This window comes from Xenopus laevis, chromosome 2L, assembly GCF_017654675.1.
Source record: "Xenopus laevis strain J_2021 chromosome 2L, Xenopus_laevis_v10.1, whole genome shotgun sequence".
NCBI classification, from domain to species: domain Eukaryota; kingdom Metazoa; phylum Chordata; class Amphibia; order Anura; family Pipidae; genus Xenopus; species Xenopus laevis.
In genome coordinates, this window is record NC_054373.1 from 68345353 (window position 1) to 68371361 (window position 26009).

At 37.7% G+C, this 26009-nt stretch overlaps 2 protein-coding genes across 3 annotated transcripts in view; both read left to right on the top strand.

Annotated features, from left to right (window-relative positions):
* dhrs11.L (dehydrogenase/reductase (SDR family) member 11 L homeolog) overlaps nucleotides 1–26009 on the top strand; it is an 84679-nt gene that overhangs the window by 36941 nt on the left and 21729 nt on the right. The window lies entirely within an intron of this gene.
* Nucleotides 2378–6800, top strand: LOC121399957. Of its 2 annotated transcripts, none has more exons than XR_005965378.1 (3): nucleotides 2378–3943; nucleotides 4176–4747; nucleotides 5848–6800. XR_005965378.1 is itself a non-coding variant. In XM_041581996.1 (3 exons), the coding sequence occupies exons 1-3, from the start codon at nucleotides 4135–4137 to the stop codon at nucleotides 6519–6521; spliced, it is 894 nt and encodes a 297-aa protein (XP_041437930.1). In that variant the 5' UTR covers nucleotides 3951–4134; the 3' UTR covers nucleotides 6522–6800. The 2 variants fall into 2 exon arrangements, 1 of the variants encoding a protein (XP_041437930.1); XM_041581996.1 differs by lacking the exon at nucleotides 2378–3943 and having other exon boundaries at nucleotides 3951–4272; nucleotides 4666–4747.

The following is a 26009-nucleotide window of genomic DNA, read 5'->3' on the forward strand; positions in this document are numbered from 1 at the left end:
TTCAAAGTTGGCCACAGGGGGCTGTCATCTTGTAACATTGTTATACATCTTTGTCTGACACTGACACTGCACATGCTCAGTGGGGTCTGGGCTGCTTAGGGATCGTCATAAACAAAGCTGCTTGAGTTCTGCATGGCTGGGAAGTAAGGCGGGGGCTCCCCCTGCTGTACATAAGTATGATTGTTTCCCTGCTCAGCAGTTAGGGACCTTCTGACAATTCCTATACACAGCATTAAATCAAGGGAACATTTCACTGCATACAATCATGTTTCTTACAAAAACAGTACACATTTTTGATTTAAGTATATTGGAGATAGGTTTATTTTTCTTTAGAGAAAGTAAAAATGGTATTTAATTTTTTTGCCTTTCCTTGTCCTTTAACAACAACTATTTACAAAATTCTCCAACTGTTACAAATTGTTTCTACAAAGTGAATGGGGACAGATTCCCTCATAACCACTTTTGGCATTTACATGTGCTTGGTTGATTACAGCTGCATAGAAGGTAGAATGGTATTTTTTGCCATGTTCTTGCTTGTAGTGAAATGCAGGACAACAGTATCACATGATGGTGCCGGAAGTATATTTACTGCAATTTGCCTTAAAGGGCACATGTTGGGTACAAATGCAATCTCCAACAGGTGGGGGTATTATATGGCAAACTCTGGTTGGCCATAACATTATTTTTTAAATAAAAAACCATGCCATCGCAAGGCAACCTGCACAGGGAGCTACTTCCCAGTGCCCGTAGCCATGTCCAGTCACTCACAAGCACATCATGAAAATGAGCCACAAATGGCTCATTATGCCCATGCACATAACGACATGTGCGTTATGTGCATGTGACTGACTAGACATGGCTTCTGCCACCAAGAGCTCCCTCTCGGTGTGGGTAGGATAGTGCTGGCGGGGGGCATTTTTCATAACAAAACTACTGTTATCCCAAACTAAAGTGTGGCCTCAAAACTCCCCCATGTTAGGTTCGAAAGGTGCCCTTTCATGAAACTGACTAATGCTTTCTGTGTATATTCTGTGTTATCACACAGTAACATTTTTTCAATATGTATAATTATAAAAATAATAATCCACATTCCTGCATTAAATCCAAGAGCTGTAGCAGACAATGAAATGCCTCACTTATTATAAGTGCATCAATATGTTTGAGTAGATCATTAATACATCATTATTGAAGTTTACACAATTTTAAAGATTCTGATGTAGTAATAATTACTGTTAGACTTCCCTATGAATTAATGCATCGTTTAGCTTATATGTCAGAGTAACAGAATATATTTTACAAAACAATAGTAATGCTATAGTTATGTCAATATTGTTAAGTGTAGTTTAATGATTATTATTCCACATCAGCAGCAAGTTATGATTCCTAGCTTACCTCTTTTTGTCTAGTACCTCAACTAGAAAATAAAGTTCTCTTCTAGAGAAAGCTTGGCTCCTTAGCTGGCATGACATGACGTTGATGTACTTTGCAAAGTGTCTGGTGCCTTCCCGACTCGCCGTATAAACATGCAAACCACACCCATTCCACACCACGAGTTAGTGCCAATTTTGATGCACATAAAACCAATGCAGGCGCATTGATGAAACGTGCGTCTATATTGACTCTCATTTGCTCCCAATACAGGCGCATTGATGAAACATGCGTCTATATTGACTCTCATTTGCTCTCATGCGGGCAGTCTCTTTCGGCTGGTGTGGTGCTGACGTAGGACCTTTATGACGCAACTTGCGTAACTAAGAGCGCGAAAATTCGGTGCGCGTTGAGGGAAGCAAGTGTTCACTTTGAAGTTCACATTTAATTTGCTAAGGTATCTGTATTTGATATACTTAATTCTTCAAGCAATGGAAGCCACACTTACAGAGGTCGAATTAAAGCAGCTGTTGCAGTTTTTGCCTTTATTAAGAACTTATGGAAATTCTGGCTCCAGTTCTAATGCTGCCACTTGTCATAATGTGCAGGCTGTGGAAAAAAATATGCCTCAGACAACTGCCATTTCAATGAACATTGTGACTGAAAAAAGTGATATGACAGAAACTATGCCAGAGGAAAGTGTTTTATTTGAAGTTGAATGTGAGAATACTTGTGAGGCCATTTATAACAAAGAGGAGAGTAAGAAAATTCAAAAAAGGAAAATGGTAAAAAAATAAAAAAATTAAACACTGTAAAAATGATGTTTTTGAAAATAAAGACTCATCTATAAATATGAGAAAAGACTCATCAAGTGATCTTTCAGAAGAAGACACACAACTACAGTCTAAATATGATCAGAATCGCAAGAGAATGACAAAATTCTCAGATGAAGAGTTAGAGGTATTAATTCGTGAAGTACGTATTTTTATATATTAATAAAATGTATGTAGTATAGTTGTACGTGCGAGTTAGTTCTCTATTTTCATGTATATTTAATACTGTAATGTCTTGCATCAGCACATATGCAGTCTAAATAGTCAATAATGAGCAACTCAAGCAAAGCTTTATTAGGATTAAAGTTGTTATTGTTTTAAAAGCTGTGAGTGGTGCAATAGAAGGCAAATACAGTTGTTCATATCAATTATGTAAAAATAAGAATACTTTATAAAGGGCACATGTACCACATAAAAGTTTGCAGACACGCATCACCAATGATGTTGTCCATAGCAACTAGTAAAATCCCTGTTTTTTTAGTCTACATTGTATGTGGCATCTGTGACATCGGACAAATTCATGAATGGTTGGCACGAAATATTTTATAGGTTTACACTTTTTCTACATAGTTTTCAACATGATTGTCCTCTAAATGTACTAAATATTTGTATATGTTTTCCTGCATATTTAATAATATGCATTTTTAGTTCACAAGTAGGAAACAACTCACAACTAATCCTTTGCTTTTAAACTGATAAGCAGTAAATGTTACATACTGTTTGATTGCAACCTTATATAGCTACTTTTATAACAAGTTTATTTAAGTGCATAACCTCTTGAAGGGGGTGGTAATATGTCATTATGTAAATTTAGTTGTGAATAAGCAATTTGGAAGGCCAGCTTAATTAAATCAGGTCATATAAAACACATGAATAACTAATTAAACTATACAATATTAATATATTAAAAGTACAGTTTAGTTAATTAATAATATCATACACAAGAGGCATGTTGAAATACATTGATATGTTTAAAAGAGTGTTTAGTTGGCTACTATTGTTGTTATATAATGCATGTAGACTTGGGTTACATGTTTTTTTATATTTGCACTATACAGAGAATGATGACAAACTGTAAGACTGTAAAAAGTCATTAGGGAATAAATTAAACAACTAAGTTTATTTTATAGTCAGTCTTTCACTATCTTCTGTTTCTAATTATGTTTTTAACATGATAACGTATCTACTTAATGATGTATTTTTTAAGTTGTTGGTATACTTGACCACTAAAGTTTAAGTATTTTTTGAATTCAACAATATTAATCACTTTGCCTATTATTCTTCTATCTGATTTTAATATATGTTTTTTAATTGTTTTAATGGGGTGTATTGATCAAAATTGTGTATAATTGTTTGCTTTTTGATTCAGGGGCTGACCTTTTAATATTTAATTTTGTTATCCCAATCAATATATGCCTGAATGCATGTATGACTTTGGACACTAGTAACAATGCTGCTATAATAGTACCGTTTAGTGTTGATTAATTAAAAGCAGATAGTAGCAACCTGTTAAACATATAATACTATTTATGTTATATTTAAATCAATAATAAAGATTATACCTTATCATCTTCTTTACAGATTTCGGAAAAATATGACCTACTTTATGGATCATTAGCTTCAAAAATCTCAAATCAAAGAAAAAAACAGATATGGGAAAATATAAAAAACAAAGTTAGTTCTGTAGGAGTGGGTCCAAGAACAGTCATTCAGCTGAAGAAACGATGGTTGGATATTAGACGGTAAAAAAGTATATGAAGTGTTGATGTCATTCTAATAAAGCACTCAAATGCTAATTATTAATTGTAAATGTTGTAAACATTACTTATCAGTTTGTTTAGTTGACAATGTTAATTTTTATTTTTTTATTTACACTATTAATGACTGTATGGTACTGCCATACTTGCAGACAACTACTTAGGTGAAAGTATTGATGTCATTTTACATAAATGTAATTGTCTTTTACATTTCTAGGCGTACCAAAGATAAACTGAGTGATATAGAGAAAAAAAGATCAAAAACTGGTGGTGGAGATGAGAAGGTTACATCACTGAATCAATTTGAAGCCCAAGTAATGCAATTTAATTGAAAGTTCTAACTTTATAAACATCCCCGTTTTTTTTGTTTTTTTTAAAAAACATTTCAATATTTATATTTGGGAAAGGAAGAGAAGAGGTGCAGGGTAATAATATTAAATATCAATGTTGTAATAATTGCAAACATTATAAGCTCACAAATGTTGCCAAATGGAATAAATTATCTGTCCTAAGTTTTAGTTACAATTTAGTGAGTTTCAAAATTTGTAGACTGAACAAGAATGAATAAATGTATTTATATAATAATTAGAATTTTGTGTGTAAATGTGTCAAATCTTTCCTTAACATTTTAACATATAGAAAAATCGGAATTACAAACAGTTGCTTTTTAATAACATTTATTATTAAATCTTTTGTGTTTTGTTAAGGTTCAAGGGACAATACCTGAATTATTAATTAAAGGTGACTCCAAGTTTGATAGTAGTGACGTGCAATCAGTCCGTGAATATGGTAATATAGTTATCTTTTATTTACACTTGTTAAAGACATGTATAAATGTAATAAGTTATAGTTCATTTTAATAAAATGTATTTTCATGGATAGATATATTCATTAGAAGCAATCACTGTTACATGTCAAAAATAAGGGTCAAAATCAGAGCAAACCCCTCACCAAAGTACTAACTATAAAATTAAATATATTACCTGTAGTGCAAAGAATTGTTACTTTCACCTTATCTAATCAAAAGTCAACTCATACATATTAAAGCACCTCTTTCAACAAAACGTCTCGCATGCACAGCTCTGTACTACTCAATAGGGTTTTAAGTGTGAAAAAACACTTTTTAGTTTTTTCCACTTCTGTGTTTATTAGGCATAACCCTTATCTGGCATGAGGCCCGGACTGGCAATCTGTGGGTTCTGGCAAACGCCAGAGGGGCTTGCTCTAGGGTCCCATATAAAGTCATTATTTAGTGGACTGGTGGGGGCTTTTTAGGACTTTATGTGGGCTGATTGGGCCTCTGTGTACTTGAAATGTCAGGGCCTATTTTAATTCTCAGTCCGGACCTGCCTGGCAGACTTATGTGTTTACTGAACAAACATTGAACTGTAGCTCAGGGTTTACAAGGTTCATCTTTCAGCCACGACAACCATATTTAATTCAATATTGTGAAAAGGTAAGGAACACACATAAATAATTAATTAAAAAAAATTAAAATCTATATATACAGATATATATATATATATACATATATATATAGTGTAGATCATTATTGGATAGTCACATATTAGAACATTAAAAGCAGCAAAATCTCCCCAAAATTGTAGCTCTGAAAAATTACTTTGTGTGGTGTGCTGTAATAAGTTGTTAAAACCATTAAAACATACTGCCCAATTGTTCCTGTCAGTCATTCATATACTTTCCATATTGCAATGACTTATTAACAACAAGCCCTAGAGACCTTAAGAGTTTAGCCAAATTTAACACCTTCTTAAAAGAGATTCAAAATGTCTAATTTGCACTGAAATTAATGTTTGTGTCAAAATATGTTATCTGTTTTACTAATTTAAAAATCATATTGTTAACTTATCTTTTCTCTACATTTGCAGCAACTGTAGAAAACAGCATCAATGACTTCATAGATCTAAGCGATACAGAAGATTTTGCAACTTCATCTAAAAGTCAAATGTCGAAACCTTCACTTTATGTAGATAATTCAAAGAAAGACATTCAAAATGAGCTGCTCAAAATATGTCAAGAAGGTAGACCTGCTCAGGAAGAGTGTTTAAATGTTCTGAAACAAATACTATCTGTGTCAAATGCACAGCTTGAGATAACAAAAGAAAACAATGGGTTTTTACAAACAATCAATAAAGGTATAAAAACCATAGAGTCGGCATTAGTAGGTTACCTTAAAATGGAAAGGCAACTAGTGTTCACAGTTGAAACTGACTCAACTGATTATATTATCGATAATCCAACCAATACATTCGAGCAACACATAGGAGATTTGCCCAGTGATACAGTTAATGTGAATGAAAGCAAGCCTCAATCTCCATTATTGGCACTTGATTCCAACAGTCATACAGATGAAAATGTAGCTATAACTGACAACAGTGTCAGCCAACAGAATGATGTTTATAATGATAGTTTTATTGACCAATGCTCCACAATTGTCAAAGAGGTTTTGACAATAGAAACAGCACCTCCCAGGCGTTCATACCGAAAAAGGAAGTCTAACAACATTTTATCAGTGGGTCCAAAAAAAAAAAAAAAATATTAAAAATTGGGAAGGTATACATTTTTGTTGTCTTCACTTTTAAAGTTACATGCCCAATATAAAAACTATAGGTTTACTTACAAATATGACAGACAAGTATGGTGTTTGTTCTTTTCAAAGCATATGCATTGCTCTCTTTAAATAAGTTTATGAGCTTCTCTGTTACATTGTTAATTTGTTTTTAGATAGTTCACTAGAAATGGACAGTTTTTCACGTTTTAAAGGGGTGGTTCACCTTCCAAACACTTTCTTTTCTCAATTCAGTTGTTTTAGATTGTTCCCCAGAAATAAAGACTTTTTTAAAATACTTTCCATTATTTATTATCTAGTATTTTTCCACAATCTAAGTTTAAAGTTAAATGTTTGTGTCTCTGGTGTTTGACTCTGGCAGATCAGTAATTCAGGTGCAGATTCTGAACTGTTACAATTCTGCAACTTTTAGTCGCTACATTTCTCAGCAGCATCTCTGGAGTATTATTAACTATTGTATCAAGTCTAACAGCTGCCTGTAATGAAACTCAGGGATTTTGCTCAGCAGGGACAAAGATAAGAAATGTATCAACTAAAATGCATCCATTTAGAACTGTTTACAGGGTCGGCGACCATCCTCTCCCAGAGCTGCTTCAGAAGGTGAAAAATTAACTATACTCTTCAATATTAGAAAAACGGTGACACAGAAAATAGAAAGGCATTGGAAAAAGTGGTTATTTCTGGTGATCTATCTAAAATAAACTAGTTGTTTGAAGGTGAACCACCCCTTTAAGATTTCACAATGATGTCATTACATTGCGTAAGAAGTAATGTTTTTTATATTTACATAAACTTTAAACAAACTTGGTAAATGTATTAACAACAACTGAAGTGAGATTTTTTTCTCAAAACAGAAAACCCCGGGTTTTTACGTTCCAGTATGTAGTACACTTATAAGAAGCAACATTTCTCATTGTCAACTCACCGTTCAACCATGCATCCGTTCGCATAAGCAAACTTATATTAGCTCATAAAGTATTTCATGAATAAAAGTCATAGCCAATATGTATTGTTATGCAGGAGTTATTTTCTAAAACTGAACTCACATTTCTGCTTGAATAAAACAGTTTATGAATTTGCTGATATTTGCTCATGTAATTCTTCATGTTCAGATAACATTTTTGAATGCAACCAGCCTGAGAGATAAAAGTGTGTTATGTACCTTTTAAAAAAGGATAATTGGAGTAAAAGGCTACAATTAATGTAAGTCATAGCAGGCCCTGTAGGTGTGTATTTTATAAGGGCCTCAAAGTTCTTAGTTACTAAAGAAAATTAGAAATATGAGTTGCTGATTAGGACACAACAGTTGACAGTAGAAAGCAGACCCAAAAGATAGTAGTGGCATGTATCATTTAAACATTACTAAATTGTGATCAGTGTTAAGTGGTGTGTGGTGCATTCTCAGTTTCTTGTCTTATGTTCATTATATGCCCTTATAATTTTAGGATGAGTACAGTTTGTGAAACATACCTATGACCCTGACTCAGTGTTATACCCACCTATATAAAGTTTATTATGCTCTACCTATGTTACATTAAATTGGCTCCAGTTCCACATGTACCTGTACTCTGCATGTGCTCGTCATGTTTACTATGTCATATATATCCCTTCCTCTATTTTGTTTAACTTTATTATATTTGTTTATGTATTGACATCATATAAGTGCAATTGTAAGGAAACAAATTTGTGAAAATTACTAACTCAGATCCAGTATGGGAAGTGCTGAAGGATACATTTTGCAAACTGTGTAGGTATTCATAATACAGCAACACTATATTATTGTTGATTTATGATACACATCCTCTTTTGTAACATAAAGATATTTAAATGAATGAAGCATTTAAGAATGCTACATATTAAATGTTATAAACTAAATCTATTAGGGTTTTCAATTACAATGAGGTGTACTTTATTCAGTCTATAATGTATAGGATGGGATAAGACCTAACTCTCATTGTTAAGAACCATGTTTACAGCTACACAAACATATTACGATCCATTCATTGTTAACCCTAACTTAGTAAACTAATGTCTACTCTGATCACCTTCCCTAACTGTAGTCTGCTTCCTAACACCCCAGCATTTCAATATCAAAAGGACATTGGATGTCAGAAGGTTATAAGGGTAACTGAGACAGAGGGATCACAATAGCCACCAGGGCCCCCACATCATTCTGAAATAAAAGACCAATAACAGTGGCAGCCAGATAGCTACAAAGGAGTGAACAATCACCATCCTCCAGAGCAAAGGGCAGGTCATTTATAATGACCTTAAATGAACAGTTCAGTGTAATAATGACAACTGGGTTAATGGATAGCCAGTGCAAAAGATTTGTTGTTTTTTTATATAGATAAACACAAATTTTAAGACTAAAGGCTATAGTTGGATGTGTTACATACTAGCTAAAACAGTGACCAAACAGTAATCAATCATTGACTTGAGGGGGAGCCACATAGGTAGGGATACACCAAATCCAGGATTCGGTTCGGGATTCGCCCAGGATTCGGCCTTTTTCAGCAGGATTCGGATTCGGCTGAATCCTTCTGCCCAGTCGAACTGAATCCTAATTTGCATATGTAAATTAGGGACAGGGAGGGAAATTGAGTGACTTTTTGTCAGAAAACGAAGAAATAAAAAATGTTTTCACCTTCCCTCCGCTAATTTGCATATGCAAATTAGAGTTCGGATTCGGTTCGATATTCAGCCTAATTTGTAGCGAAGGATTCGGGGGTTCGGCCAAATCCAAAAAAGTGGATTCGGTGCATCCCTACACATAGGTCATAAATATTTTTATTTGAATTTGTGCTGAATGTTGAGGATCAATAGCAAACGCAACGAACATTACCATTTATGAAAATGTATGTGCCATGTTGCCACCTTCAAGTTGCTGACTGACTAAGGTGGTTATTTACTAAACTCTGATTACATGAAAAATGTTTATTTTAACAATTTCCATGTTTTAAAAATCACGAATTCTTCTAATTTTATTAAACACCGAAGATGCCAAAGTCAAAATATGAAAAACCGGCATCTCAGACCTGTCAAGATTGCATATAAGTCAATAGGAGAAGTGCCAAGGATTTTGTGATGTGCACTAGGTTTTTGGCCATTTCCCTAAGCTGTTGGAGTTGGTGGGTGATAAAGTTATAAATAAATAAGTTAAAAAAAAGCCATGGGGATTTGATCAGATTTTTTTAACATTAACAAATCAGACTTTAACAAATAACCCCCTAAGAGTTATAGAGCTGAAATGTTAGAAATAATGTTATGTTATGTTACATATGCAGTCACTCCAGCCGTAATACATATCATTTTAGGCTAACTATATTAGAAACATTTTTATATTACACTGGCTATTTAGCCAGTTTTAATTTTTACATTAAAATCTTCCTTTAAGACATTAGTCAAAGACTCATACCACTCTTTATGAAGAGCCAATTTATAAATGTATGCATTCCTTTTTAAACAAATCGGAGCACTATTCAAAGTTGAATTTAGCTACTTTATTGCCGCAAAATAGAGCACTTTTTGAAGCGTTTTGAGTCCATAAGTGCGCATATTGCTCTCATACAGGCGCAAACTCAACATAGACTACGCATCTACGTCATCCTGCGTCCATTGTTACGTGCCTGTGCGTCTACAACAGTGCGAACCTACAATTTTTTGTGTTGGTGGTTGGTGGTGTTAAGTCTTGTTTATATTTCCAAAAAAAAAGACCTGGATTTCACAAATGGCTTTATGCCAAAATTACCAGCTTGCCTTATTGGCAATGCTACATGAAAATCTTCAAAATGGTGACAATATTGAAAGGCCAAGGTTGAGGGTTCCAAGACAATTTAATCCTCGTACTGTTATGGATAACTTGACTGATGAAGAAATCAGGTTAAGATACCGCCTGGGTCGTACAGCAATTACAGAATTGTATGAAAAAATTAAGCATTACATGGAACCGAAGACCAAACGTAGCCATGCTATTCCTGGCATCTCTAAGTTGCTAGCTACATTGCATTTTTTAGCTTCAGGCTCATTTCAGACAACAATAAGTGCATGTAGTGGATTCAGTCAGCCAACTTTTTCTCAAACTTTGAAACATGTACTAGATGGCATTTGTAGCTTAACACCTGAGCTGCTACACTATGACATGAGTCCAGCTAACTTGGCAAAAATAAAAAATGATTTTTATACCATTGCAGAAATGCCTAATGTCATTGGGGCCATTGACTGCACACATATAGGTTTAATTCCACCAGCTGAAAAAGAGCGTTATTATTACAACCGTAAAGGCTTCCATTCGATAAATGTACAGGTATAAATGAATGTTTTTTTTAAATAAAACTATATTTATGCGAATGTTAAGACATTTATACTTTACGGACCTTCTTAAACATTATTTCTATAGGTGGTCTGTGATGCATCTAGTAAAATTCTAGATGTTGTGGCAAAGTATCCGGGATCAACACATGATTCGTTCATCTTCCGCAACTCACACTTACATCAACGGCTTCAAGCAGGAGAAGCTGGAAATGGATGGCTGCTTGGTTAGTACATGATTGATGTACATTATATCTCTTCATGCTTAAGGCAATATACAATGTTTTAAAAAAAACATCAATTCATTAATGACTAATTACTCTCCTCAGTTATAATTATAGAATTATCCCCATAGAATCCTTCTATCTCTCTCTCCATCTCTCTCTCTCTTTCTCTCTTTCTTGGTCTTTCTCTCTTGGTCTGTGTCTCTCATTGGGGTAGAATTATCAAAGACTGAAGTTAGAGATCACTGCGGTCCACTAGAGTGATTTTCTGCCAATTTCAATTCTTTTCTATAGCATTTTTAAAGACATGTTTATGAAAGGTGAGAGTGAAAGTTCATTCTTTGTTTAAGACACAGTTAAAAATCCATCACTTCACTTATCCCTTGTAACCAGTAGTATAGCGCAGGCCAATTTCAAACAACAGTGTAGGTACATTGCTTTGAAAAAGGGCTTCATTCATACACACAATATTAGACAGAATTGTGTTACCAGGTTACCGTCAAAGCTGCAGCCAGCAGGAATTTGCTACACTTGTACAGGGCAAGCTCAGATTTTTTTCACTACCCCCTAATATGTTGAATATCACTAACTTCACTATTTGATACATATACCCCTTTGTGTATCAGTAACTGATGTCCCTCAAAGTCAAATTTAGTACTGATTTAAGGATTAAAAAACAGTGGACAGTGAAATGTGTGTGAATACTAATTATTTTAAAGCTTCCAATCACACCTATACTCAATAATTAACACAATCAAATACATTATGAGGATAATAAATGTAACATTTCACTTGTGCTTTTAGATAGGCATAAAATAAATTAGTGATGTTCGCTTAGGAAACCAGCACTTGTGTAAAGCACATGTCAGTAGTTAGTTTCATTTGAAAAAACATACTAAGGAATCCTAAATGAGACAAATTTAATCTATTAAATTTTCTTTACATTTTCAATTTTTAAGGTGACAGTGGTTATGCAGTGAAACCATGGCTTATTACACCACTACTTAATCCACTAACTGCTGCAGAAGACAATTTTAATTCCAGCCATAAAGCTACCAGATGCATAATTGAAAGAACCTTTGGTATTCTAAAAAGTCGGTTTAGATGCCTAGATAAAACAGGCGGTTTCTTAATATACAAACCAGAGAAAGTATGCCAAATTATTTTCAGCTGCTGCATTCTTCACAATTATGCACTTCTTCATAAAGAACACATCGAAGTTGCCAGCGATCTTAGTCCACAAATAGATGATATCATTGATCACAATCGAGAAAACAATGTGGAAGGTGTGCTTATACGAAGACAACTGATTTCAAATTATTTCCAGTGGTAAGTAAAATATACTTATGCTATGATAAAGGTCCTGTGTGTACTTTTTCCATCATCTCCATGACCCATGTGCAGAATCTGAACAGTAACTAGTTAATAAATTTATTTATATATTTCTCAGCAGTATTAATGGAATGATAGCAACAATGATATCAATTGTACAAGCTGCCTTTAATAAATGGTTGCTAAGTAAATTTAGACCTTAGTAACTAAGATGCATACAAAGTTAAGTATATAATAACTAAAAAATCAATTAAGAGGACACTAAACTAATTGTTTAAGGACACCAATCAAATCATTTTAAGTCTAAACAAAACTGAAAAGACAACAAACACTTTCTATTATCTAAAATTCTGCATGCTTTACAATACTTTATCTGCAGAACAACATAATGCTACAACAGTCTCTTTTACATGGTTATATTTTAGGGTTAACATATCATTTTTTAATGGATTTTATTTATATGAAATTAGAAGATAGGACAAGATTTCTATATTTAGGTGAAAATCTGTAGCCCTCAGGCACTTAAAGTACATCACAGCACTTGCTCCAGTTCAAATAGTTCATACTGCATTGTTTTTTTTAATCAAAATAATTAATAAATAATACTTCATAATTACAATTGGATTAATTTATTTTGCAGATACCTTCAAGAAATGAAGATGAAATGTGAATGGAAAAACATTCATCAGATTATTGACTTTAATATTTATCTGAACCTAACTACATTTTCTCTGAATTGTATACTATTTTTTTTTTTAATAAAATAAGACGATAGAAATTCCAGCTGTATTACACTTTAATATTACACATTTCAGTGGTGTTTGAAACTTAATTACAACTACAGTAAAATGATCATGTTTTTATTTATTATTATTAACAAGGATTCATAGAGCACTAGCATATTTCATAACGCTATGACATAATACAAAGTTCTATTGTATCTAATGCAGATATCAAATTTATTATTTGAATCTTTAAAGGGGTGGTTCACCTTCAAAACAACTTGTTGGTTTCAGAAATATCACCAGAAATAACGACATTTTCCAATGACTTTCTATTTTTTATGTGTTTTCTAATATTGAAGAGTATAGTTCATTTTTCACCTTCTGAAGCAGCTCTGGGAGAGGATTGTCGCCGACCCTGTAAACAGTTCTAAATGGATGCATTTAGTTGATACATTTCTTATCTTTGTCCCTGCTGAGCAGAATCCCTGGGTTACATTACAGGCAGCTGTTAGAATTGACATAATTGTTGCTAATACTCCATAGATACTGCTGAGAAATGTATCAACTAAATGTTGCAAATTTGTAACAGTTCAGAGTCTGCACCTGAATTACTGAGCTGTCAGACTCAAACACCAGAGACACCAACATTCAACTTTACACTTAGATTAAGGAAAAACAGTAAAAATAAATAATGGAAAGTAATTGAAAAAAGTCTGAACTGAAAAAAGTGTTTGGAAGGTGAACAACCCCTTTAAAACAAACGTATATTTTTGCAGTATAATATATTGACATTTATCAATACTAAGGGTAGGGACACACGCAGCGATTTCGTCGCGATTCTGCCCACCGCGACTTTTCGCTGCGACTTTTAATCCGAAATAGCATCCTAACTTTGGCGCTGGCATCAACGGAAATCGCGGCGAAATCGTTGCGCTAATTCACATGCGCCGAATCTTTTTTTATTGTCGCCCGAAGTTGCCTCGCTGGGCGACTCTGGGCGACAATAGAAAAAGAATCGCCGCGTGTGAATTAGCGCAGCAATTTCGCCGCGATTTCCATTGACGCCAGTGTGAAAGTTAGGAAAGCTATTTCGGCTTAAAAGTCGCGCAAACACGCAGCGAAAAGTCGCTGCGGGCAGAATCGCGGCGAAATCCTAAGGGCAAGGCCACACCAGGCGATTTTGCCGTGATTCGAATTGCGAGGCGATTTCGGGCGACAATAGAAAAAAGATCGCCGCGTGTGTTTTCGCGCAGGCGATTTTGCCGCGATTCCCATTCACGCCAGCGCAAAAGTTAGCGCGGCGATTCTGGATTAAAAGTCGCGGCGACTTTTCGCCGCGACTCGAATCGCAGCAAAATCGCCTGGTGTGGCCTTGCCCTAACAGTCAAAATAGCCCTTGTCATTCTAAACACACATCTAAAAAAAATCTCCACCAACAGCAGCCCCATTGTATTTGCCACAACCCAGTTTAACACTATAACCATGCACACATATATAAAAATCTCTATCAAACAAAAACGCTAAAATGCGAATATACTAGCGCAGAAACACAGGACTGCGCATTTTAAAGAGCGTTACTATTACGCCATGAAGAGGCAGTCGTAGAAACTGTGGTGATGTTGCCCGAGTGCAGTTTTGCCCATATATAGACGCAAAGCTGCGTCAGTCGCAGTGCAAGCGCATTGTAGCCACGCCCACAGTCACGCCCCTCACTACCACGGCATATTTTGCGACATAAATGCCCAATCTTTTGCGCAAAGCGCATAAACAAAACCATCGCAAAATCTGTGTGTCAAGCGCAATATCACGCAGATATATTTGCGATGGCGCTTGTGATGGCGCAGACAATCTTTTGCGTCCATTTATGCCCTGCGCTGCGTTAATAAATGAGCCCCCCTGTGTTTTAGAGGGACCTAATCCACAGATCTGCAAGTTAAACAGCCTAGGCCATTTTTGCCAATCACCAGCCATTTATAGGTTTTCAGTTTTGCATCCCATTGTTCTTTTGACAAGTAGAAAGGTACATTTTGTGTAAATTTTCACAATCTTTGTCATTCAGTGTTGGAAGGACAATGCTAGCTTCATATTCTTCATCATCGATCAATATTATAGATTCTGAGGTCACTTGTTTTTGTGAATTTAGTTTTTGTTTTTTGGCGATCCACTTATCCACCATTGCTGTGAAAAAGAGTGGAAAATCACCATAAGTATCTTATATGGATTTGAGATGGGATGGCTAATCTACAAAAATGAATGTCAAAATGATACCTTTCTGGGTGATCAGGGTGATGAACTGTATCTTGAATCTAGCAGAGAGCGCAGGGAAGGAAGTGTAGCTTCCACAGATGTCTGGTCCACTTGCTGAAAAGTCAAAACCGTTGCTTCTTCACAGGCAGCCGCAAGATTGAAGATGTTGGAAAAAGATGATGATACTGTAAGGAAAGAAAGGAAAAGTTAAAAAAAATTATCAACCACAAAATATCTCTTCCCAGACGCGAGACAGGATCCACTGAGGTTTAAAGCTGCCCATGGGACTGACCATTTGACTTACCTGAAGTCGTAAATTCTTTGAAATCCACTGGCCTAGGTAACTAGCGGTGATTTTAGACCAGAGCAGAGAGCGCAGGGAAGGAGGTGTAGCTTGCACAGATGTCTGGTCCACTTGCTGAATAGTCAAAACCGTTGCTTCTTCACAGGCAGCCGCAAGATTGAAGATGTTGGAAAAAGATGATGATACTGTAAGGAAAGAAAAAGTTAAAAAAAATTATCAACCACAAAATATCTCTTCCCAGACGCGAGACAGGATCCACTGAGGTTTAAAGCTGCCCATGGGACTGACCATTTGACTTACCTGAAGTCGTAAATTCTTTGAAATCCACTGGCCTAGGTAACTAGCGGTGATTTTAGACCAGAGCAGAGAGCGCAGGGAAGGAGGTGTAGCTTGCATAGATGTCTGGTCCACTTGCTGAATAGTCAAAACCGTTGCTTCTTCACAGGTAGCCGCAAGATTGAAGATGTTGGAAAAAGATGATGATACTGTAAGGAAAGAAAGAAAAATTATCAACCACAAAAAATCTCTTCCCAGACGCGAGACAGGATCCACTGAGGTTTAAAGCTGCCCATGGGACTGACCATTTGACTTACCTGAAGTCGTAAATTCTTTGAAATCCGCTGGCCTAGGTAACTAGTGATGATTTTAGACCACAGCAAAGAGCGCAGAGAAGGAGGTATAGCTTTCACAGATGTCTGGTCCACTTGATAAAAAGTCAAAACAGTGGCTTCTTTACAGGCAGCCGCAAGATTGAAGACTTTGAAAAAGATGGTTACAAAATAAGTGATAAATAAAACATTAGTTGACCACAGAGCACAACTGAGTTTCCCTTATTGCCTCATTCATGGGGTTCCTCTGGACTCCTCCCACACATTAAAAACAAAATTTTCAGGGAGGTTACTTAGCTGACAATAAATTGACCATAGACATAGTGTGTGAGAATGTGTGATATGGACCTTTTAAAGGAGAAACTGTCAGGGAGCCGGGAGCTCCCTCCAGGGAGGTAGTCAGGATCAAGGAGGAAGCCCTCTTGAGGGTGCAAGGTCGCGGTATCCAAAGGGTTAAGCAAGATACAAGGTCAAAGTCCAGGCAAAGAGTAGCAAAACCTATTCTTGGGCGCCCTTCTGGCGTCCTGGACGCCCTTCTGGCGTCCTGGGCCCCTTTTATAGTTAAATTTGGCGCCATAGTGATGTCACTGGCGTCCTTACGCCAGTGTGCATGCGCCGGCGTGTTTGCGCATGCGTGTTTTATGTATGTGTCGGCGTTGCGGCGTTGGCATCCCAGCGTCCACGTGGGCCGACTGGGCGCCGCCATTTTGGATTCTTCGCCGCCGGGAGCAGACGCGTCTCTTCATGCTCCCGGCGGCCTTGACAGTACCCCCCCCCTCACGGGGGGCCTCAGGACCACAAGGACTTGGCTTCTGGGGAAACTTGGAATGGAAATCCCTTACAAGACGAGGAGCATGAACATCAGAGTGTCCTTCCCAGGAGCATTCTTCAGGGCCAAACCCCTCCCACTTGATGAGATATTGAAGATAGCTCCTGGAGATTCTGGAGTCAAGGATCCTTTCCACCTCATATTCTTGTTGACCATCCACCGAGATAGTAGGAGGGTGAGACTGGTCCACAGAAAAGAAGTTGGAGGTAGCGGGTTTCACCAAGGAGACATGAAACACGTTGGGAATTCACATCTTAGGGGGAAGCTGAAGTCTGACAGCCACAGGATTGATCACTTCTGAGATGGAGAATGGACCCACAAACTTTGAACCCAACTTAGGAGATGGCACCTTCAATCGAATATTCCTGGAAGACAACCAGACTTTATCACCAACCTTGTAGGGAGGAGAGGGTCTACGTCTTCGATCAGCGAAGGTCTTGTGCACAAGAGCACTTTTCTCCAAATTAGACTTGGTTGCAGCCAAATAGCGGACATATGGGCCGCATGGTCATCAGCGGCTGGGACATCAGACAAAACAAAGTCTTGCGGAAAGGCTTGAGGATGTTGGCCATACACAGACATGAATGGAGATCTTCCAGTGGATGAATGACAGGCGTTGTTATGGGCAAATTCCGCCCACGGGAGAAGGTCAGACCAATCATCTTGGCATAGGGAGACATGATTCCTCAGGAATTGTTCTAAGGCTTGATTCACCCGTTCCGCTGCCCCATTAGTTTGGGGGTGATAGTCAGAAGAGAACTGGAGAGCAATACCCAAATCCTTTCATAAGGAACACCAAAACTTAGTTGTGAACTGGGAACCTCTGTCAGAGACTATCTCTGCTGGGAATCCATGCAAACGGAAAATGAATTGAATGAACAATTGAGACAATTCCACCGCAGATGGAAGCTTCCATAATGGGATGAAGTGGGCCATCTTGCTAAAGCGATCAATGACGACCCAGATGACAGTGTTCCCACTGGAGGGAGGAAGTTTGACTATGAAGTCCATTGCCAAATGAGTCCATGGACGAGAGGGGACAGGCAATGGCTGTAGTAACCCGCTAGGGCGAGAATGGCTCGGCTTTTAAGTGGCACAAACAGTACAAGCAGCAACAAAGTCTTTGACATCTTTACTAATAGTCGGCCACCAGACTAGACGCCGTAAAAGTTCAAGAGTCTTAGCAGGACCAGGATGTCCAGCTTGCTTGGAGCTATGAGTCTGTTGCAGGATAGGCAGACGAAGTTCAGGAGGTACAAATGCCATTCCGATGGGGGTATCAGGAGGGGCAGAAGATTGACCGGCCAGGATTTGATCAGCAAATTGAGGGTACAAAGAAGCGATGATCTTGACAGGAGGAATAATTGGCTCTAGTCTTTCAGGAGAGCAATCCACTGGAGTGAAACTTCGAGACAGAGCATCGGCTTTCCGATTCTTGGAGCCAGGGCGATAAGTCAAGACAAAGTTAAATCGGGAGAAGAAGAGAGCCCACCTTGCTTGTCTGGGATTCAGCCTCTTGAGAGATTGAATGAACTCAAGATTCTTGTGATCTGTGTAGATCGTGACTGGGATCAAGGAACCTTCAAGGAGGTGACGCCACTCTTCTAAGGCAAGCTTGACAGCCAGGAGTTCTCGATTTCCTACATCATAATTCTGTTCAGCAGGAGAGAACTTCTTAGAGAAATACGCACATGGGTGCAATTTTCCATCAGAGGGATGTCTTTGGGACAGGATAGATCCAGCTCCAACTTCAGAAGCATCCACCTCGATGAAGAAAGGTAACTCTGGATCAGGATGACGGAGAACCGAAGCAGAAGTGAAGGCGCCCTTCAAGGATTGAAAAGCTTCAATAGCAGATGGGGGCCATGAACTGGGTTTACCCCCTTTTCGGATGAGGGCCAGGATAGGAGCAATACGAGAAGAGAACCCCTTAATGAATTGCCGGTAGTAATTGGCAAAACCAATGAATCTCTGGATAGCCTTGGTGCTCAGCGGTAGTGGCCATTCACACTTTCACAGGATCCATCTCGAAACCCTCTGGGGAGATGATATAGCCCAGAAAAGGAATCTTGGACACTTCAAACACGCATTTCTCCAGCTTGGCAAAGAGGGAGTTCTTCCTCAAATGAGAGAGTACTTCCTTCACCTGGGAGCGATGGCTTGCAAGGTGCTTAGAGAAAATCAGAATGTCATCAAGGTACACGACCACAAACTTTCCCAAGAGATCCCAGAAAATATCATTCATGAATTCTTGAAAGACAGCGGGGCATTGCAGAGACCAAAGGGCATCACGAGGTATTCATAGTGCCCATCACGAGTGTTGAATGCTGTCTTCCATTCGTCACCTTCTCGGATGCGGATGAGGTTATATGCCCCACGGAGATCCAACTTAGTGAAGATTTTAGCCCCCTTTAGTTGGTCAAAAAGTTCTGCAATCAGAGGCAAAGGGTACCGGTTCTTAATGGTGATTTTATTCAGACCCTGGTAGTCAATACAAGGACGTAGGCCTCCATCCTTCTTCTCCACGAAGAAGAATCCAGCCCCTGCAGGAGAAGTAGAAGGGCGAATAAACCCCCGCTGGAGATTTTCTTGGATATATTCCTTCATAGCAGAGGTCTCTCCTGGGGAGAGAGGATAAGTGCGACCTCTAGGAGGCATAGTTCCAGGCAGGAGATCAACTGGGCAATCGTAGTGACGATGAGGAGGGAGAAATTCTGCAGACTTTTTACAGAAGACATCGGAGAATTCCTTGTAAAAGGAGGGAAGCATCTTCAAATCAGATGTAGAAATATTCACCCTCTGGATGGGTTCAGCAGGAAGGCAGTGTTGTTGGCAGTATGGACTCCAACGGGAAACCTGCCCCGAGGACCAATCAATGATAGGGTTATGCAGGCCTAACCAAGGAAGCCCCAAGACGACTGGAACAGAAGGACAGGAAATAATCAGGAACGATAACTTTTCTTTGTGTAAAGTCCCAACCTGAACAGGCAATTCCCCAGTCGTCATAGAGATAAACTCGGATTCAAGGGGGTCGGTCATCAATGGCGGTTACTCGAAGTGGAGGAGTCAATGGAAACAGGGGAACATTCATATGCTTGGCAAAGAGAGCGTCCATGAAGTTTCCGGCAGCTCCAGAGTCAATAAAAGCTGAGCCAACAATGGTCTTAGAGTACAGACGGATCTGTAAAGGCAGAAGAAACCTGTGAGAGTTTTCTTTTGACTTCGGAGTAATACCCCCTACATGAGTCTTTCCAAGGTTACCTTGAAGAGGGGAACTCTGAGGCTTCACAGGACAGGAGTTGGAAAAATGAGATTGACCCCCACAGTAGAGACAAAGTCCAGCCGTACGTCTCCGGAGTTTCTCCTGTTCAGAGAGACGAGCTCTTCCGACTTCCATAGGTTCCTCCGGAGGAATAACAGAAGACTGCTGGGGGGTAGGAGGTAATAGGGGTCTTTGAAAGTGAGGAGCCAGCATGGGTTGAAACTTCTTGACTCGGTCCCTATCAGCTTGATGTTCTCTCTGATGGGTGTCCACCTTGACAGACAAAGCAATGAGGTCTTCAACCTGTGTGGGTAATTCACGGGAGACCAGGTCATCTTTGAGGCGACGAGAGAGACCATTGTAGAAGGCAGCATGATAGGCATCATTGTTCCAACGAGTCTCAGCAGCGAGAGTACGGAATTCAATGGCATATTCCGCTACACTAAGATTCCCTTGGCGGATCTGGAACAGACGCGAAGCAGCGGTCGCCACTCGACCGGGGCATCGAACACCGTCCGGAATTCTTTCAGGAAGGCTTTAGCATCATCAATTAGAGGAGACTCCTTCTCCCAGTGTGGAGATGCCCATTCAAGTGCTTTCCATGCCAGACGAGTGATCACGAAACCAACCTTAGATCGCTCAGAGATAAATTCAGCAGGTTGCAGGGCGAACCGAATCTGGCACTGATTCACAAAACCACGACAGGCTTGAGGGTCGCCACTGTAGAGAGGCGGTACAAGAATACGTGGACCAGAAGTGACGGACTGTGTAGCCATGTCGGCAGCAACTGGCGTGGGCGTTGTCAGTGTTGGAATAGTCGGTGTCAGCATGGATAATTTTTCTAGAATTGTCTCCAGCGTGTGTCCAACATAATTTTGCCGAGCTTTGTACGCCTCCATGCGAGTATGCAGACCTCGAAAGGCCCTTCCGAAATCTGGCTGAGCTTCCTCAGTGGGATCCATTGCCCAAGAATAATGTCAGGGAGCCGGGAGCTCCCTCCAGGGAGGTAGTCAGGATCAAGGAGGAAGCCCTCTTGAGGGTGCAAGGTCACGGTATCCAAAGGGTTAAGCAAGATACAAGGTCAAAGTCCAGGCAAGAGTTCAATGGCAGGCAGATCAGGATCAAATAACAAGAGTCCAGGCAGGGGGTCAAAACCAAGGCAGGAGCAGGAATCAGGAATACAGGAATCAGGAATACAGGAATACAGGAACCCAGGTTCAGAGTAGCAAAACCTATTCTTGGGCGCCCTTCTGGCGTCCTGGGCGCCCTTTTATAGTTGAATTTGGCACCATAGTGACGTCACTGGCGTCCTTACGCCGGCGTGCTTGCGCCGGCTGGTTTGCGCATGCGTGTTTTACGTATGCGTCTGCGTTGCGGCGTTGGCGTCCCAGCGTCCACGTGGGCCGACTGGGCGCCGCCATTTTGGATTCTTCGCCGCCGGGAGCAGACGCGTCTCTTCATGCTCCTGGCAGCCTTGACAGAAACAAACCCATAACATAAAAAAACCCTACCCCCTACATGTACAGTGTGGATATAATGCCCTACAAAGTATCCCAGACAACACTATGAAATAAGGACTGCGTCCCTACCAGGATTTTACTGTGCTCTATAATTATAGATAATAGATAGAGATAGATACTAGAAAGATTATATATACACACACTAGATAAATAGATAGATTCTAGAAAGAAATAAGATATCCTGGATAGATAGCTGATACATACTAGATAGATAAATAGAATTCTATTGATAAAAAGATAAACAGATAGAGGATAGATAGATAAATGATAGATCTGTCTATTATCTATCTGTCTATTTATCATCTCTATCTATCATCTTTTGCTTTCCATCAATTTATCTGTCAATTATCTATCTTATCTATCATCTCTTTCTATCTATCTGTCTATCATCTATCTATTTCTATCTAGTATCTATTTATCTATCTGTCTATTATCTATCTGTCTATTTAGCATCTCTATCTATCATCTTTTTCTTTCCATCAATTTATCTGTCAATTATCTATCTTATCTATCATCTTTCTATCTATCTGTCTATTATCTATCTATCATCTATCTATTTCTATCTAGTATCTATCTATTTATTTATCTAGTATCTATCTGTGTATCTCTAGTATCTCTTAACTATTTATCTATCTAGTATCTCTATCATATATCTCTTTCTATCTATAGATAGATATCTAGTATAGATCCTAGATATCTATCTAAAGATAGAAAGAAATAGATGATAAACATACTAGATAAATAGTTAAGAGAGATACTAGATAGATACAGATAGATAGATACTAGATAATTAAATAGATAGATACTAGATAGAAATAGATAGATGATAGATAGAGATAGATAGATAATAGACTGATAGAAAGATGATAGATAAGATAGATAATAGATAGATAGAAAGAGATGCTGATAGATAATAGACAGATAATCTATCATCTATCTATCATCTCTATCTATCATCTCTATCTATCTATCTATTATCTATCTATCATCTATCTATTTCTATCTAGTATCTATTTATCTATCTGTCTATTATCTATCTGTCTATTTATCATCTCTATCTATCATCTCTTTCTTTCTATCAATTTATCTGTCTATTATCTATCTTATCTATCATCTCTTTCTATCTGTCTATTATCTATCTATCATCTATCTATTTCTATCTAGTATCTATTTATCTAATAGATGATAGATCCTAAATATTTATCTAATGATAGAAAGAAATAGATGATAAACATACTAGATAGATAAATAGTTGAGAGATACTAGATAGATAAATAGTTGAGAGATACTAGATAGATACAGATAGATAGAAACTAGATAGATAAATAGATAGATACTAGATAGAAATTGATAGATGATGGATAGATAATAGACAGATAGATTGAAAGAGATGATACATAAGATAGATAATTGACAGATAAATTGATAGAAAGAAAGAGATGGTAGATAGAGATGATAAATAGACAGATATATAATAGACAGATAGATAAATAGATTCTAGATAGAAATAGATAGATGATAGATAATAGACAGATAGAAAGAGATGATAGATAAGATAGATAATAGACAGATAAATTGATAGAAAGAAAGAGATGATAGAGATGATAAATAGACAGATAGATAATAGACAGATAGATAAATAGATTCTAGATAGAAACAGATAGATGATAGATAATAGACAGATAGAAAGAGATGATAGATGATAGATTATCTGTCTATTATCTATCAGCATCTCTATCTATCATCTCTTTCTTTCTATCTATCTGTCTATTATCTATCTATCATCTATCTATTTCTATCTATCTAGTATCTATCTATATATCTATCTGTCTGTTATCTATCTGTCTATTTATCATCTCTATCTATCATCTTTTTCTTTCTATCAATTTATCTGTCAATTATCCATCTTATCTATCATCTCTTTCTATCTATCTGTCTATTATCTATCCATCATCTATCTATTTCTATCTAGTATCTATTTATCTATCTAGTATCTATCTGTGTATCTCTAAACTATTTATCTAGTATCTCTATCATCTATCTCTTTCTATCTATAGATAGATATCTAGTATAGATCCTAGATATCTATCTAAAGATAGAAAGAAATAGATGATAAACATACTAGATAGATACATAGTTAAGAGAGATACTAGATAGATACAGATAGATAGATACTAGATAGATAAATAGATAGATACTAGATAGAAATAGATAGATGCTAGATAGATAATAGACAGATAGATAGAAAGATGATAGATACGATAGATAATTGACAGATAAATTGATAGAAAGAGTTGATGGATAGAGATGATAAATAGACAGATAGATAATAGACAGATAGATAAATAGATACTAGATAGAAATAGATAATAGACAGGTAGATAGAAAGAGATGATAGATAAGATGGATAATTGACAGATAAATTGATAGAAAGAAAAACATGATAGAGATGATAAATATAGACAGATAACAGACAGATAGATATATAGATAGATACTAGATATATAGAAATAGATAGATGATATATAGATAATAGACAGATAGATAGAAAGAGATGATAAATAATAGATAGATAAGACAGATAGATATAAAGAAAGATGATAGAGATGAATGATAGATTATAGATAATAGATAAAGAGACAGAGACAGATAAAGAGAGATGACAGATGGAAAGAGGATTATTAGATGATAGATAGAAAGAAAGATAGTGATAGATAAAGGGGCTTGAGGGTTTGCAATCGTAACTAGACAAGCATTGGAACTAACAACAGTATTAGTAAATTACACTGTGTCACTGAGAGGAGCAGTTGTGTTTGGCAGAGCACCAGACCCCACTGCAGCACTGGGAGAAGCAGCTCTCAGATGCCCTAACCAACCAGCCAACCTCTAAATCTCATCATTTTCCCCATCACAGACTGTCACACAAAAGGGGAGGTCGGAGTCACAGCAGCAGAGACTGTGCATAGGGGACATGAAGGGAATCCGGATTGGACATTGGTGCAAAAGAAGGGCAAACTGAAGTTCCCTTATCACAGACTTAAAAGTGCAGTGCAGCCCAATTATTTCATACATAAATATTTTAAACAGGACCCATCAATTCCCAGACCAATTAAATATAAAGTGCTATTTAGTTCATATATCAAATGAATGTTATCAAGCTAATTGCTAATATTTAAATTCATTCCAATCCCAAGTTCATAATTAGACTCACTCAGGTGCAATTAATAGGATCCACAATCAATATAACGTGCTACTTAAAAGTAGCAATGAATAAAGTGCATTCACAGAATTAATAAATTTAATTAAAATTTCATAGGTCAGATAAGGACCTATTTAAAAAGTGCGGTGCAATAAATAAATTGATTTACTAGATATAAGAATTAATTCATTATAAGAAAATAAAAACAATCCACACTCTATTCAAATCAATGCATGGTTGCTAGGGTAACTTGGAACCTAGCAACCAGGTGGCTGAAACTGCAAACTGGACAGCTGAATAAAAAAGCAAATCATTTAATAATAAAAAATCCACAAAATAGAAAAAAATAATAAATCGCAATGGAAATGGTTTTTAGGTCCCTGGACATTTTTATATGCCTTTGCTGCTTTGCATCAAAATTACATAATAATCAGGAGTTGCCACGTGCATGTGTGCCAGAATAAAGATGTCCTAAAAATCAGCAGGAGGCAGGGGAGGTAAATAGAATGGTAACAGCAGGGCAAAGGGTTGGCTGCGCAGTGGGACACAGAGGTGCCGTGCACCATTGTTGCCCACTTGCCCCCCTGTCCGAATGTACCTGTTGTGAACAAACTAGGGGCACTCTCTGGCTCTGCGCAGCTCATGGGACATGGGACCCATCACCCGCAGCAAACCCCACACACCTTGAAAAGGCAGATTCTTACCCCTTAATGCCTCACCCTCCGCACCAGGCCACCATCAATCTGTTCCGTAGCGCATTCGTAGTGCGCCTGCGGCGGCCTCGGCGGCAAAATATGTTGGCCAGGCCCAGCCAGTAAGGGCCGGGTAAAAGAAATTAATGGGCTGGTGACCGGATGCGGAGGGTCGGGTAGCGTGGAGCCCGGCTATTAGCACTATAAA

What these genes read in the sequence shown, in the direction of transcription:
- LOC121399957 (XM_041581996.1), top strand. Translation starts at nt 4,135, where the DNA reads ATGTCATTTTACATAAATGTAATTGTCTTTTACATTTCTAGGCGTACC. An exon ending in TGAATCAATTTGAAGCCCAA is followed by an intron (nt 4,273 to 4,665) that starts GTAATGCAATTT and finishes TGTTTTGTTAAG; the next exon opens with GTTCAAGGGACAATACCTGA. An exon ending in GCAATCAGTCCGTGAATATG is followed by an intron (nt 4,748 to 5,847) that starts GTAATATAGTTA and finishes CTACATTTGCAG; the next exon opens with CAACTGTAGAAAACAGCATC.